This window comes from Cornus florida, unplaced genomic scaffold (genome assembly GCF_030987335.1).
Source record: "Cornus florida cultivar Cherokee Brave unplaced genomic scaffold, ASM3098733v1 CherokeeBrave_3.0.0_Hap2_Chr06, whole genome shotgun sequence".
NCBI classification, from domain to species: Eukaryota; Viridiplantae; Streptophyta; class Magnoliopsida; order Cornales; family Cornaceae; genus Cornus; species Cornus florida.
Genome location: NW_026775576.1, coordinates 73,788,620 through 73,805,788, shown reverse-complemented (window position 1 = coordinate 73,805,788; position 17,169 = coordinate 73,788,620). Strand labels below are relative to the sequence as shown.

At 33.4% G+C, this 17,169-nt stretch overlaps 1 protein-coding gene across 1 annotated transcript; it reads right to left on the bottom strand.

Annotated features, from left to right (window-relative positions):
• Nucleotides 1–10,277: 10,277 nt before the first annotated feature.
• LOC132314926 (probable serine/threonine-protein kinase PBL10) lies at nucleotides 10,278–13,604 on the bottom strand. The gene is made up of 7 exons (XM_059813697.1): nucleotides 13,440–13,604; nucleotides 12,463–12,534; nucleotides 11,883–12,109; nucleotides 11,431–11,569; nucleotides 11,107–11,249; nucleotides 10,889–11,027; nucleotides 10,278–10,794 (listed from the first exon to the last, which is right to left on the bottom strand). Exons 2-7 carry the CDS (start codon nucleotides 12,491–12,493, stop codon nucleotides 10,451–10,453), a joined length of 1,023 nt encoding a protein of 340 aa, XP_059669680.1. The 5' UTR covers nucleotides 12,494–12,534; nucleotides 13,440–13,604; the 3' UTR covers nucleotides 10,278–10,450.
• Nucleotides 13,605–17,169: the final 3,565 nt, after the last annotated feature.

Below are 17,169 nucleotides of genomic sequence, written 5' to 3'. Positions count from 1 at the left end.
GGGTTGCTGCCTAGTCGCAAGATCGACTTTGTGATAGACTTAGCTCTACGCACTATGCCTATTGCTAGGGCACCGTATAGGATGGCACCAGTGGAGATGCGAGAACTGAGGGATTAGATTCAGCAATTACTCAGCCAGGGTTTTATTCGTAGGAGTACTTCACCCTGGGGAGCACTAGTGCTATTTGTGAAGAAGAAGGATAGTTCACTTCGGTTGTGTATAGATTACAGGGATTTGAACAAGGTTACCATTCGTAACAAGTACCCTTTGCCAATGATTGATGATCTTTTTGATCAGTTGAGGGGAATTACTTATTTCTCTAAGATTGATCTGCGGTCTGGATATTATCAACTTCAGGTTCGAGAGCAGGATGTTTCGAGGACAGCGTTTCTCACTAGATATGGATCTTATAAGTTTCGTGTGATGTCGTTCGGGTTGACTAATGCACCAGCGGTCTTCATGGATTTGATGAACAGAGTCTTCAGGGCTTACTTGGATCAATTTGTCATTATCTTCATAGATGATATTTTGATTTACTCAAGGTTAGAGGATGATCATGCTAGACATCTTCGGATAGTCTTGCAGACGCTTTGTGAGCACCAGTTGTATGCCAAGTTTGAGAAGTGTGAATTTTGGCAGCGGGAGGTGAAGTTTCTGGGTCACGTGGTGTCAGAAAAAGGAATAGCGGTGGATCCAGCTAAGGTTTCAGTAGTGGTTGAGTGGGGACAACCTACTTCATCTAGCGAGATTCAGAGTTTCCTCGGTCTGGCAGGATATTACAGGAGGTTCATCCAGGGATTTTCAAAGATAGTGGGACCACTCACTCATCTGACTAAGAAGAGTGTACGGTTCGTGTGGGATGAGCATTGTCAGAAAGCTTTTGATGAGCTGAAGACTAAGTTGACTTTTGCACCGGTTTTGTTTACCCCACAGAACGGGATAGAGTATCTGGTCTACACGGATGCTTCGTTGCAGGGTCTTGGATGTGTTTTGATGTAGGAGAAGTGACCGATTTCTTATGGATCTCGGTAGCTTAAGCTTCATGAGCTTAATTATCCAACACATGATTTGGAGTTGGCAGCTGTGGTCTTTGCCTTATGTATTTGGAGGTATTATCTGTTGGGTGAGTCCTTCAGGTTATTTAGCGATCACAAAAGTCTGCAGTACTTGTTCACTCAGCGGGAGTTGAATATGAGACAACACAGATAGTTGGAGTTTGTGAAAGACTATCACTTTTCCATACAGTACCATCCAGGGAAGGCGAATGTGGTGGCGGATGCACTCAATCGCCGACCTGTTGGTAGTCTTTCTACTCTATTCACTACTGAGTGGAATGCTTTAAAGACAGTGGATGAGTTGTTAAATGCTTTCATGGTTTACATGGTAGTTACATCTTCTATCATTTACAAGGTTTTGAAGGCACAATTCACGTATCAGCGGTGCATTGACAAAATTGCAGACATAGCTTCCGGAGAGGTTCCATTTTAATATGTTGCGGCTGATGGAGGTTTGAGGTACAAGGGACGGTTAGTGGTACCTTTTGCTAATGAGTTGAGGAAGGATGTGATGACTGAGACTCACCACTTTGAGTTTTTTGTTCATCCAGGAGGCAACAAAATGTATCAGGATATGAAGTGGCAGTTTTAGTGAGCCGGTATGAAGAGGGACATTGCTCTATTTATCTCACGATGTAATACTTGTCAGATGGTCAAGATTGATCATCAGAGGCCACCAGGAGCTTTACAGCCACTGCCGATACCGAAGTGGAAATGGGAGAGTATTTCTATGGATTTTGTGGAAGGGTTGCCAAATTCCTTCAAAGATCACAATTTCATTTGGGTCATTGTGGACAAACTAACGAAATCAGCTCACTTCTTACCTATTTGCACTGACTTTACTTCGGAGCAGTTGGCGAGACTTTACATTACCGCGATTGTGAAGCTACATGGCATTCCTTTATCTATTATATCGGATAGGGATTCGAGCTTTGTGTCAGGATTTTGGAAGAGTTTTCAGCAGGTTTTGGGTACAGAGTTACATCTTAGCACTGCTTATCATCCTCAGACGATGGACAGACTGAAAGGGTTAATCAGATAATGGAGGATATGCTTCGGTCATACATTCTTGATTTCAAGGGCTACTGGGAGGATTATTTGCCACTTGTGGAGTTTGCATATAACAATAGTTTTCAGAAGACTATTGGGATGGCACCATTTGAGGTATTGTATGGCCGACCGTGTTGATCACCTATTTGTTGGATGGAGGTTGGCGATAGCAGATTCTTGGGTCTTAAGTTCATTAAGGATACTTCTGAGAAGATAGCTCTTATTCGGGAGCGCATACGCACTGCCCAGAGTAGGCAAAAGAGCTATGCTGATCGTCGTACACATGCTTTGGAGTTTCAGGTTGGGGATCAGGTTCTACTCAAAGTGTCTCATATGAAAGGAGTCATGCGCTTTGGGAAGAAAGGGAAGTTGTCACCACGATTTGTCGGTCCATTTATGATTACAGATCGAGTTGGAGCTGTTACTTATCGGTTGGCATTTCCGAATAATTTGGATCGCGTACACAACGTATTCCATGTTTCCATGTTGCGGAAATTTCTGCGAGATGAGAATCGGTATCAGCATATTGATGTTGGGGAGATTGAGTTGCAGCCGGATGCAACTTATTTGGAGCCACCGTGTCGTATTGTCGACCGGCGGGATCAAATCCTTCGTAACAAGGTTATTCCATTAGTTCATGTTCAGTGGAGTCATCACAATGAGGCTGAGTCCACTTGGGAACGGGAGGATGTCATTCGCTCGCAGTTTCCTGAAATATTGGAAGAAGGTAAGAGTTAATTTCGAGGACGGAATTTCTTTTGTTAGGGGGGAAGAATGTAATACCCCTAATTTCAAAAGGGTATTTCTGGTATTTAATTTATGATGTAATTGCATTTTTATTTGATTAATTGCTCAATTGTTTTATTGTGGTGATTGAATTAAATTAATTGTGTTATTTGTAATTGTTAATTGGAATTGCTTGTTTAAGTGTTTTTAATTATTTAATTGATTTAATATTTAAATGGATTATTTAATTGGAATTAATTGTTTAAGTATTTTTAATTAATTAGTTGTATTTTACTGTTTTAATTACCATACTTATTTAATTGATTTAATTAATTAATTCATTGTGTATTTATTTTCTTTAGCGTAACTTAGGGTTTAGGATTTAATGTGGCCGACTCATAGTTAGAACAGGGATATGGTTTCGTTACTTGAAGCCTATAAATACATCTGAATATTGGGGTTTAGGGTTTTAGAGAAACATAAGCTTTAAGTCTGTAAAGCAAAGAATTTCTACTCCCGTGTTGAGAAACAGAGAATGAACGAGGGGGATTAGCAAAGCAGTCCAAGGGAACACTCAGAGATGTGGATTTAACGTTTCAAATTTGAGACACAAAGGCAAGTCTCTGTTCTTCTCTTTCCCTTTAATTTGTGTTCTGTGCATGCCTAGTTAGACTCCAGGGATTTAATTAAGGCTAAAACGGATTTAAACCATCATAATAACATGTATTTTATGCATACATGAATTTTGTTTAATCTTGTGAATTAACTACTTTGAATAATCTTTGATGTTCTGCTATTCGTTTCTTCTGTGGTTTACGATTAAGCTTTGTTTTAGTTGAGATTAGTAATGTGATTAGATGCCCTGTAACTAATCTGGGACTGAGTTTGAACCCTAGAACAAGTTCTTAGAGCAGTGTTTAATTGCGCTAAATTAGTCTGAATTAATCTGTTGTGATTTGCTTAAAATTTGCTAACGGAGGTTTTGTAATCGTTACTTTAAAACTTGTGTTCCATACATGTTCTAATTAGATATCAGTGGTCTAAAATTTATTTAGAACTAAGATTGAACCTAGAATAAGAATTAGAACACATTATAGAGGTACTGTAAATCACCGAAGTTGAAGCAGACGAAGCTAGAACGGACGAGGGCTGCTAAGAGGAGGGAGAGAAGGCTCCAAACCTCTTAGAGCCGGCTCTTAGTGTCTTGGAGCCGGCTTTAAGAGCATAAAGCTGGCTCTAGGTGAAAAAATAGAATAGGCTCCCATTTTAAGAGCCTGCTATCTCTTAAAAGGCATTATAACGAGGATTTTAAGGACTGTTTGGGTTTTCTGGGTATATGCACTTAATTTAATTTGTTTTAAGTGATGTATATGACTGTATAAGACTGGTATTATGATGGAAAAATATAAATTAACAATTGGATTGAGGAATAGAGCAAGAAAAACCCAAGAGGAAATTTGTAGCTTGTACACTATTATGTTAATTTTATCTACTGGAACTTGGCAAGAGTTTTATATATAATCTAACTATATATAATCATATGTTTTCTCCAGTGTTATAAGTATGGTGAATTAATTATATTTAATTATGCTTAGTTTGGATTTAATTGGTACTTAAATTGTTATAATTGTATCGATTTATGAACTGTTTTGGAGGATATGAATGCTATGGTTTATTTTAGCAGATTAAATAATTGGAGCTTGACTTTTAGGTTCTGTAGTGAATACCTAATGCCATTACATATGTATTAAACTATACTGATGCATGTTTCGAAGAATTGTTGATAAATTAATTAAATGTTGTTTTTATCAATTATGTGGATTGGAGGACTGTATACACCGGTATGAGACGGTGGCATACTAGGGATGGATTAGTTCAGATACTAAGTTCTACCTAAAATGGATTAAGGTGTGGAATAACCATAGAGGTTAAGTCCAACTCTTATTAGTGTCAGGTCAGTAAATAACTGAATGACATAACTTGGTTTTCTGGGATAGATCGTAATACATATATCAAGCCATTACAATAGTTGGATGATATTTTGTATTAGGATGGACACGGATTTTATATACTTATTATATGGTACATTGGTATGATCTTGAGTCTCAGGACCATGGTTAAGGTGCGTATATCGCCTAGGATGGATAGCTGGACAGAGGTGTTGTTCCCTGGTAGGTCTAAGTACACATGCCACGTAATGTGGGATTTGCATGGTATCTCTACTCAGGTTGAGACAGATCTATTGGACTAGTGAGCGTCCTATAGTGTGTAATATATACATATATGGACTACTCTAGATATTGTTGAGTCTATCTAGGATGTATCTGCGTATCGGATTCCTGTTTGGATGGATCGTAATAGATCAAGACTTGCATTTGGGCCTGACCCATTCTTTTATTTTTCAGGTGCTCGTCAGTTCTAGGGTTAGAGCTTGGTCGTGCAGAGCAGATACAGACTTCTATTCCACCAACTACGTAGAACAACTTACTTATTAGCTTTGGATCATACTTCAGTTATTTCATTTTACAGTTGGGATTTTTATTAGGGGTACACCAGATGGATTCCCGAGTTGTTAATTAATTGGAGGTTTTGGAGTTTGGATTTTAATAATTTTATTTTGAGGATTTTTCATTAGAATTCATTTCAGCTATTTTTATTTACTTTTTATTATTTCATCTTGTATTTTGTGTTCATTAAAATATTAATTGTTTGATATTTCCCTCGGGTTTGGGCCTGGGCCTGATCAACCAGTGACTCGGATCCGAGGGGTATCACAATTGTCTTCTTGGACCACCTCGACGTAGGCCATCAAGCTATGGACAAGTCGGACTCTGGTCTCCTGCAAATCCAGAGCACCACTGGCCGCCGTATTTGGCTTCGCTGCGACAGCTCCAATTTCGGGAGTCAGTGGCACAAGCGGCAGAATTCTCAACCCTAATAATAAATAAACCAAATTGCAAAATTCTTATCCCCTCGCCAAACCCAATTACAAGAACTGATTTGAAAAATCCAATCTCAAGCAAACCTAATCACAAAACCCCATGAATATTTTGTCACCGATCACCAAGCAAAATCCAATCACTAGCAAACTCAATCACCGAACTAATTTTTACTGTCGCCATTGGAATCTGTCAGTGTGGCACTTGTATATATACACATGGTTGTGATAAAGTCTTAAATGGCGATGGAGATCTTGGTGCAGAGAGATGGTGGTGTTGGTCGACCATGGTAGATATTGGGGAAGAAGAAGATAGAATATAAACATATGCATGTAATGTTGGTTTTGAATGTAGTAATAATAATAAGTCCCTACGGACATAGCGGTGTTGGCAGGTACCCAGGAGGTAAGTATTTGAGATCTCGCTTTTGAACTGCACTTTTTATTTGAATGGTCTGTATGTTGTGGGGTTGGTACACGTATTCAAATGAAAAAAAAAAAAGTACCAATAATAATTAAAAAAAAATGTGATAAAATCAATATGATGTTTGTGTTCATGGCGGTTATACTTAGGGGTGGCAATTTGTGTTCGCGGGTCGTAATCATGTCGTGTCAACTTAAGGATAGTATACTAAACAGCTCAACCCGAACACGACTCGTTTAATAATCGTGTCAGGAATTCTCAACACTAACCTGACCTGTTTATTAAACGGGTTACACATGAAAACCGTTTAATGACCTATTTACCAATATATATTATTTAAATTATTAATAATACTCAATAAAATAATAAATACTAAAAAAAAAAAAAGAGTTTTAATCAACCAAATTACTAAATAGTTTCTAATTTACAAAAGATTAAATTATAAGACACAAGTTTATATAGTAATTTTAGAACTTAAATAGAAATTTATTTACGACATATATAGTTAAACGTGTATAATCAGGTTACACGGGTTGAACTACTCAATCCAAACACGACACGATTAATTAAACGGGTTAATTGTGTCGACCGTTTATGACCTGAACCCGTTTAAAGTCAACCCAAACCCGTTTAATTCGTGTCGTGTTCGAATCGTGTTGACGAGTCGTGTCAACTTTTGCCACCCCTAGTATATTGTATTCGTCTTTGAGATTGCGAGTTGCCACGTCATTTATTTGAGTGACTAAGTTTCAAAATGACTTAGTTTTGAAAAGGGGTAAAAGAGTCTTTTAAATTTTTCGTCAACAACAATGGACCAAAAAACTTTCTTTGTCTTAAAACTTAACCAATTTAATAGTTGGAGGATATTATTTATAATTGAGGTGTTAGTTGCAGATGAAGAATAGTTGAAGGAGGTTTAATGTACTTTATAATAATGATACTTTAATAATATTTATAATTTTTATTAAATAGTAGTAACAAGATTGATATGACAATCACTATCAAGTTTTTTTTGTGTATTTAAGGTGGAAAACTAAAATTAAAAAAGAGAGATATGATATGAATGATCAAGTATGGTATGTTTGGGCCTAGTTAGTAAATTTGTGTACCATAAGTGAACTAAACGCGTATGTATGAATTTTGGAAAAATATTCTCGTTTGTTGATCAGAATTGAAAAATACGATAAAAAAGGCGATTTTTTCATCATCCCGTATGTATTGCGTTTATTCATTTATTTGTTTTGGTTGCCCCGTTTAATTCGTGTTTATACTTTAAGGTAATCTATTTTTTTTTTATTATTTTTTTTCGTTCACGTTTCTAATGATGTATTTTTCTAAAACACACATCCTTAACTCAAACTAGCGTCTTTTGTTTTGTATAGTCCTTTTCTTTCACACTATCAATATAATACTATTTGTTATGCAATCTCGAGAAAGGCTGTGACCACTCAGTTGTTCTACTATCACAAAGTAATGAAACACATATATATATTATGGAACACTAGAATTTTGAAGAATCATAGATTTTTATTGATGTTTGTAGACATTTATAAATTTTTTATTTTATTTTGAGATCTTTTAAATTTTGTTAGTATTATTATTATTATTTTGGAAGTTTGTAAATCACCACATTCACTAGTTGTTTTAATAGAATATAAAGATATTTTTACAAGTATTACGCCATATACTTATACATTTTATTATAAATATATAGGTTATCAAGGAAAGATGAAAAAAGAAAAGAAAAAAAAAAGAATGCATTTTGGGATCATGTCGAGGTATTTCAATAGTCGAATCACATTTATCGGGATAAAATGTAGAGATATTGAAATTTGTTCAAAAGTACCCTTAGAGGTTCAAGCAGCTGCATTTTATTTTTAATTTAGGCAACATAGACCTATGATTAATTAAATTAGAATTTTTTTCATTTATTTTGTGATGAATTGATCATGTTATAGACCTATGGTTATTGATTAATTATATTTAGATAATTTATTTCTATTATGATTATTGTGATAGTGCTAATTGTAATATATTTATTTTATTATTTGTTACATATTTTTAATTGTCCTTACAAATATATGGTATATTAGAGAATAAAAAGATGCGTATAGCTGAATTTTTGGTCTCCAACTTTTAGTGCATATAATGTATTATACACATGGATTCGTATTCATATTTTTATAATTTTATTTTTTTAAAATGTTTTTTTTTAAAAATATTAAATTATATTTATACATTTTTATATCCGTATTTTTTTCATATCGTATTTTACTAATTATGGTTGTGAGGAGCAGAGGTGCTTCATATCGGAATACCGGACCAACAATGTCTTTGTCATGTGGTGGGTCAAATTCTAAATTAACCCCATTACAAGTCTTTATGGTCATGAGATGTCAAACCCAGTGATGATATTTTAGGAAGCGTGCCCTTCTTGCCCATAAAGAAAATTGACTGGTCTACCTCAAAGCGTGACGAGAAAATCCAAACAGAATAAAAAATTAGAAGGTAAATTACATAGACTTTCTAAATTATATACAAATAGCGGGTTCAATAATTAATACTTTAATAATATTCTATATTATTATATTGTGTATTTTATATTATAGAAAGACAAAATTATTATTTTATAAAATTTGGTCAAGATAGAAGTTTGTTGAAAAAAAAAAAAAAAATGTTATTGAGCATACACACTAAATTTAAGGGAGGTGAAAGTAAATAAACAATGTACCGTCTATCAATATATATAATTAGTTCAAATATCAAAAGAGGCTAATATAATTTATTCAAAATTAAAATGTAAAGTTAAAAAATAAAAAAATAAACTATCCAAACTTTTCTCGCCATGTTAGTTGCCTTTTCATTCATTTCAGGTCCTCAATTTGTTCACCTATATATTAAAGTCAGCCAACATAAAAAATTAATTCAAATACAATAGTGTTACTCGGGCCAAAGAGTTGAGCGTAGAAACATTCAGTAAGGAATACTTTATCATTTTTTTGACTTTAGAAGTATTTTTCATTTGAATATATTTATGAGAAATTATTATATGTTATTGCCAATCAGTAGTTGACACGCAAATAAATGTGTTGACTAATTAACAAATAAGCAAAAAATTAAATAAAACTAATATAAATTCAACACATTTGCTTTTTTGTTAACATGTAATTGACTCGAAACTAGACCATATAATAGTTTCTCTATATCTAGTTAATTTACTTCAACTCAATATAACAATTGAGACAATAATTTCATTAAAGCTGAATGAAATTACAAATACCATTTCTTTCAACAGCATGTATAGTTACTTTATGTCTCTCCGTTTATTTATATATGTTATATCAAATAATCAATTGCTTAAATATAATTAAATTAGCTTATATATTGTTGATTGATCTGTCTCATAAACTTAATTATGAACACATCTACCATTCCATGTCCTTTGGCTTCATATTAGTACTCACAATTTCTAATTGGTTGCTTTCACATTATATGATATATGTAATGCAGAATCATGACAATATATATATATATATATATATTAAAAGATGGCGCTACACCAAATAAGGTGCAGTGAGACTTTATGTATTGGTGTTGCTATGTTGGGGCTACATTAGTGATAAAGAACTGTGATCACATGATGAGGCTTACATCATATATGACCATATATGTTTTGACTTCTCTGTGTTGTTCATAACTCAAAATTAACTCACACAATGGTGTTTAATTTAGTTTTCCGACAGTTGATTTTTATGATAGTGTCAATAATGCCACACATGGGATGATGAATATCAATTGATCACACATGGCTTGCTTGTGCTAATTAATTAAAGGATCGTGATTTCACTAATACGTTTTATATGAAAATCAATATGTCCCAAAGGATTTAATTTTTTTTTTCGATAATGGGTGTTTTCAACTAATTCACGGAAGTAGTTCAAGTAGACTTTTGCATACAAATTGAGTAAAGCTCGAATTATGTCCGTGATCATGACCCCTAAAGAATTGATTACACTCGAAAGGATTCGGATCCAGACTTAATGCTTCACATACGAGACAATAAATTATAGGAGATTTCACCACTCGAGTCAACCCCTTGGCTGGAATAAATGGAATTGAATCCACTGTCAAGGACATAATTGTATAATAAATATATTAAGAGACATGTTAGTTACAATCGCTACTGACAAGTACATGGCACGACTTCAGTCGTCAATACAAGTTCCAACAACTAATATTTAGTAAGAGAGATGCTAGTCACCTTTCTATTGTCACTCCATCTCCTACCTGGTGGATTAATGATGATGTTGTGTGAGGCTCCTGAAGCTTCTCCAAAGCATTCACCACCTGATTTATGTTTGGCCTCAACTTGGAATTTGGTTGGAGGCAATGCATAGCAATTGTAGCTGCTCTTAGTGCTGCACCTACCGAGTACTGGCCTTGGATGCTAGGATCAATTAGACCCACAGTTTTGCCTTTGCTGGCCATGTAAGCCTTTACCAATTCAACAAATTTGCAATACCCAAATGCTTCTTGACCAGTCAAAATCTCCAGGAGAACAATCCCAAAACCAAATATGTCACTTTTAGTAGTTGACCAGCCTTCAGAACAGGTAAAGAGAATGAATTGATGGATATCCGGAATGCCAAATGAATAGTTAATGATCGAACAAATTAAGCTGAGAATTTAGAATACCTGTGATTACAAGCTCAGGAGGTGCATATGCCACTTCCTTACCATTACATATGGACAGATCAGGAGGTATATAACCAATGATATGAAATTCATCATTAACCTTGGTCGACTCTGAAATAGAAAGCTTTACATTGAAGTCCTGTCAATTAACAATGGAAAATTTATGTGTGGAAGTCCATAGATATATATTGTTCAACTTTCAGAATTAAGAAGCATACAGAATTAAGCAGGATATTAGAGGATTGGAAAATGCGATATATGACTTTTGCTTCTGGGCTGTGAAGATATGCAAGTCCCTTTGCAGCGCCAAGAGCAACCTTCATACGAAGGTTCCAAGAAAGTGGTTCAACATAAGAACCCCCTGTTAATTCCAACAACACATTCTCTTAATCATATATATATATATATATATATATATATATATGTATGTATGTATGTATATATATAAAGAGAAATATTTGGAGGCTGTAATTAACATCCCAACTTTAGGAAATCAGCGGAATGGTTAAAGAGCTAATGACATTAATTAATTAAGAACTTACTTGAAAATAGATGATTTTTCAAATTACCCCACAGCATGGACTCATCAAATACCAGATGCCGATGTTCATCCTCTAAACAATAACCAAGGAGTTTCACAAGATTGGGATGAGACAGCTGCCCCAAATAATTTATTTCTGCCTGTAAGTAACAAATTAATAACTAAAATGATTAGGTTTTATCCCGGAAATTCTAGTGATGTCTTTTTGAAATGGTAGACGAGGCTCATCAGAGTTAAGAATTCATTTTTATTTATTACATGCAAAATTAATTTACTATTAAATTCTTGTGTTTGAAATGGTACGTAGATGAGGCTCATCAGAATAAAAAATTCAATTATATATGGTTATTACATGCTAAATTAAATCTAGTGATGCCTTACATTGTACCCTACCAAAGTAACAAGATGTGCCAATTTAAGGATTCTGATCATATCGGCGGAGATTATACATACCAGCCATTCCTGGTGACTACCGTGAAAGTCGCGTGACTGGTTTAGTGTCTCCACAGCAACAACCATGCCAGTCCCTGGTTTGGCAGCTTTAAATGTATTCTCATCAATCCACCCTCTTAAGACAAGACCAGCTGAACCACCGTCTGGACGGAAGTTTCTGGTGACTTTTTTGAGTTCACTAAAGCCAAAGCTCTTCAAATCAGGGGTCGACTGTAAAATCTCATCCTCTGTCGGATGATTTTTAACAATAAACATCCATTAATTCACCAAACAATACCGGAAAGAAAATGGAACTTCTCAACATGCAAACAAACTCAAATCACTTTTAAATATATACCCAATCTCTGATTTATATATATATATATATATATATATATATATATATATATATATATATATAATACTGAGATTGCGTGTTGATTTCATAGGGATAACAGCCAAAACAACTGTATGTGATCCTGGTCTACGAGGACCAAGTTGGTGCTGGTGAAATGGCCTAATAAAAATATGAGGTGTTAAAAAAAATTGAACGAAAAGTTGAGGAAAAGTTTATAGGAACCAGGGTGACGAGGTGTCTTACCTTTGCTTTTAGAACTCATAGAAGAACCCATCAAAGTACTCAAACTGCCCTCGCGCCCTTTTTCTCTTTCGCCTGCGGAGAGAGCATATACATTAAATCTACATACAAGTTTCAATCATATTCTACGAATTTCGCAAGAAAATATTCATTGTTCCAACTCTCCCACAATTAGTGGTGGGCCTCTCCACTCGTGTCAGGGACCATGTAATAATTTTTTTGAAATGAACATGTATCTTGGATGGGAACTGATCTACTAGCTAGCATCTCAATATATATATGTGTGTGTGTGTGTGAATGAAGAAAATTTCTGAGTAGTGATACGATAAATTCTGAGTTCAAAATCATTAAAAGTTTACATTTCTTTTTGTACAATAAAGAAAACATGAAAGAGAGTCTTTGAGGAAAAGCTAGAACGTACATGTGTGTATGTGTGTGTGTGTGTGTATATATATATATAAAGCGAGAGAGAGAGGGGATAGCTAATTGGGATGTCCTTGGGAAAATGAAAAGGATAACACTGGTAAAAGATATCCAAATCACATGCGCTAAGGCATTTTTGTACCGATGAAAATGAGACCTAACCATGCTGGGAGTTTTTTGATACAAAAATCTGTTATTGTTGCCCAAAAGTGATGGTCACCAAAAAATAGGGTTCATCAGGCTGCCCGTACAGATCTAGAAACAGAACCAACCAAATCAGATCTGGGTGTCAAAAAAGATTAGTTTCTGCAAAAAATGACCTTGGGTTTCACTCGAACAATGAAAAATAAAAAAATAAAATAAAAAGTCTGATTTCTTCCATTTTCCTACATTTCTCTGCAACCAAATTAGACCTTAGAAAATAAAACAATTAGATATCAAAAGTATAAATGTGATTATCTCCAATACATACGTGTGTATGTATATATATATATATATATATAATTAACTCTAAAATCTTGGTGTTCTAGCTCAAAATGACAAACGCATAAGCTGACCTGCTCGATAAGTTGAGTCCTCCCTGAAAATTTGATTTTCCAGAGAACGACTAAGCTTAATTTTTGAAGAGAGAGAGAGAGAGAGAGAGAGAATATATGTATGACTTTGGTGGTTAATTGTTACTCACTGCATCTCCAAAGTTTCAGAGAGAGAAAGTGAAGGAGAGAGAGAGAGGAGGAAGGTTGTGGTGGGGGACTAACCTTAGCCTTATGTAGTGTATATACTGCGGGTTTCTTTTTTCTCTCTCTAGACTTTCTTTCTCTGTCAACTGTGAAGACCGTGCGGCTGGAAGGAAGAGATAAGCAGTTACAAGTCATGTCATGTCATGACAAGTGCTGGGTCAAATTCTCATTCCTCTTAATGTAACAATTGATCAGAACCGCCTTTCAAATAATAAAAAACCGGGCGAGGAATTGGGGGGCGATCAAAGGGAATTACATAATAGCTTAGGGATATTCTTGTTATTTAATTTATTATTATTATTATTATTATTATATTATTATTATTATTATTATTTTTGGACTTCTGAAACCATATGAAATTACTATTTAACCTTTTGACTTGTCAACAACTTCATTTAAATTATGGAATTAAAAATTTAACCCCCTAACTAAATTTAATGGACAAAACTAATATTTTCATCTCTTCTATACATATAAATATAGTTTATACATAATAATACTTATAACACCATAACCACCACCACATCTTAAAAATAAAAATATAAAATAAAAAATAATAATATATATTTTTTAAAATAGTCAGATAACTGTACACCACCATAACCACCACCACCACCACCACACCCAAACACGTAGAAAAAAAAAATTGAAAACAATCATGGTCAATTCATACTTATGCGTCCTAAATGCTACCAGAACTACCAACACACCCAGACGCTACTGAAACCACCACCATTACCACGATAGAAAAATAGAAATAGATTTTTTGAAATACCTTTAAAACCTAGACACTACCATAACTATCACAATCACACCTAAATCACATCACAACCACCACCACCAGAGTAGGGAAAAAAAATTTAAAAACAGTCATAGCTAGCCCAAAACCACCACAACAGGGAAAAAAAAAGGGCATCCATGTCCAAAAAAAAAAAAATTAATTTAAAGATTAAGGTAGAGAAAGAGACTTAATGATGTGATACTTTTGTTAATTGATATGGTTGATATTTTGTAAATTAATTCAATTAAATAATTAGGGATAAATATGACATTTGAAATCATATGTGGTGTCATTGTTAAAAAAGTCATTGACCTATATCTGAGTGACATTGACCAAAACATCAAAGAGTGTCAATACAATTTACCTTTTTTTTAATTTGTGAGTTCTTTCATTGTTATTCATAAGGACCACTCAAATGAGAGAGAAAAGAAAGTTAATATAAAATAGAGAAAGAGTTGACAGAGGCTAAAAAAAAAATGAGTTAACAAAAAATAAATAAAAAAAGGCTAACTGAGAAAAGAGGGAGAAACAAAATTTTCTTTTTACCAAAACTGAAAATGGTGAATGTGAAACTTGAAAAAAATAATTATTAATTTGTATAATTAAGATTAGATGTGTCATTACATTTAAGAATATAGTGCAATTGTATACTACGTGATAGAGGAGCCTTTCTTTAGGAATATATATATATATATAAATATATATATATATATATATATATATATTTATTTATTTATTGCTGACAATGACATGCATATGCTATATATATTTATTACTGAAATTGACATTCATGTTTTTCATGCCTAAGTCACACAATTTTTCTCAACAGGTGTCGCTTTCACGTTCCGAGCGTGTTCTCTCTTTCGCGCTCTGCGCGCGCTCTCGTTTAAATTCTTACTACTTATGAATTAATTATGTCGTTCTTATGCTCCCGCTTTCGAATTCGCTCTCGCTACCGCTCACACTTTATGTAACTTAGTTTCAAACTATTGAATTAGACAAAGGCGGTGGGAGTTTTATGGGTAAATTACATGACTTTTTTTTTTTCTTTTTGTGAATAAATTATACACCGTTTAACATTTATTACTTTGATATCTTGAGATTTGATGCTTGTACTTAAGGACACTTACAGAGTTTTCTTTTCTGACAAAACTATTACCAAATTTTATAAAATAACAATATATCTTTTTTTTTTTTTAGAAAATGTAATATAAAGACATTACAGGTTTTTTAAATTGAAAGTCACTCTAAGGTCATTGACAAATAGAAGGATGGATAAAGAAAATTTTGAAAGTAATAAATGTTGAATGATTGGTTTAAATTCTAAAAAATTTAAATTGAAATTTATAAAATTAAAAAAAAAAACAATTAACAAAATTCAACTAATTATTTTTTCAATTTTATTGATTCTAATTTTAAGATAAAAAAACCCTTGGTTAAATAAAAGACTAAAGAGACATATAGCGTGGGACCATAGCAGGAATGAGGAATCCACTTCAGTTCAGCAGACCCCATTAAATAATTCTTTATGGGTCTCGAGAGACCAAACTGACCAAGGCCGAACAAGCTCAAAGTCAAAAATAAAATAAAATAAAACAAGTGTATCATTAATTAAACTTTAACTATTTTTATCACTTTGATGGGTCTATCATTTTGTCTACACCAAGTCAATCTCTTTAAATTGCAGGTAATATAATCACTTTCTTAATTGTAAAGAGTTTCAGAAAAAAATGGTCCAACTACAGTTTATTTGGAAACATCAAACATTCCTCTCCTACTTGAAATTGTATTATTAACTTTAAATAAAAAATAATATATATATATATATATATTATATCATTGCTACTTGTGCAATAGTAGAAACTCGGATTAACAAAATGGGAAACAATCATATCTAAATTTGAAAACAATTACTTTATGAAAAAAAGAAAAAAGAAATTTGTCCCGTATTTCCCTACTAGCGCGCAAATCTCAATATTATTGACTAATAGGTGTAGAATAATGATATATATATTTTTTAATATTAATTATATATTATGAAATTTAACTAACGTGGAATGTATTTGCATTCCACTTTACAATTGACACTCTATTTTTACTTCCTTTAGTAATTTTTTTTTTTTTTGTTAAAGAGCTAAAAAAATTTCACCATTTTACTAGCAAATTAGAAACAGTTGATATTAAAGGAAATCTTGGTCATCTGTGTTTTTCTATATGTATTCTCTCTCTAGAAAATGAATGGTTATTCAATTCTATCTTCTTTTTCTTCTTTTTTCTTTTCTTTCTTTCTTGTCTAACAAGCTATGTTCTTCAATTCAATTCATTAGCTGTGTTTGGAGCTCTCTTTCATTTTATTTAAAAATAAAAGAAGATGGTGGAGGGGATTTTTGAGGTATTCTTCATTGTCTTTCACCCCGATTTTCTGGAAATCTCGAAAGTGTTCAAGTGCGGATTATTATTGGCACACACGCTCTCTCTTTTTCTTTCCACTTTAAATTATTGATATTTGGTAAACATTGAACAATACTCATTAACACTTATTGTATGGTATGAAAGAGCAAGCGAAGAAAATAATAATAATAATAATAATAATAATAATAATAATAATAATGAAAGTTCAAAATGCTAATGGAAGAGAAAGAGGGGGAGATGAAAAGATCTTTTCATATAAATGAAAAGATCTTTCCATAGCTAAAATGATAGTAATGGTATTTGAAAAATTAATAATTTATTTATGAAATTAGGGTTAAATGTGTCATTTTTTTT

Excerpts from the sequence above, each read along its gene's own strand:
- LOC132314926 (XM_059813697.1), bottom strand. The coding sequence starts at position 12,493 with ATGGGTTCTTCTATGAGTTCTAAAAGCAAAG. Across the intron at positions 11,250-11,430 it reads GAAAAATCATCTATTTTCAA|GGGGTTCTTATGTTGAACCA; the intron begins GTAAGTTCTTAA and ends TGGAATTAACAG. Across the intron at positions 11,028-11,106 it reads CTAATATCCTGCTTAATTCT|GACTTCAATGTAAAGCTTTC; the intron begins GTATGCTTCTTA and ends GTTAATTGACAG.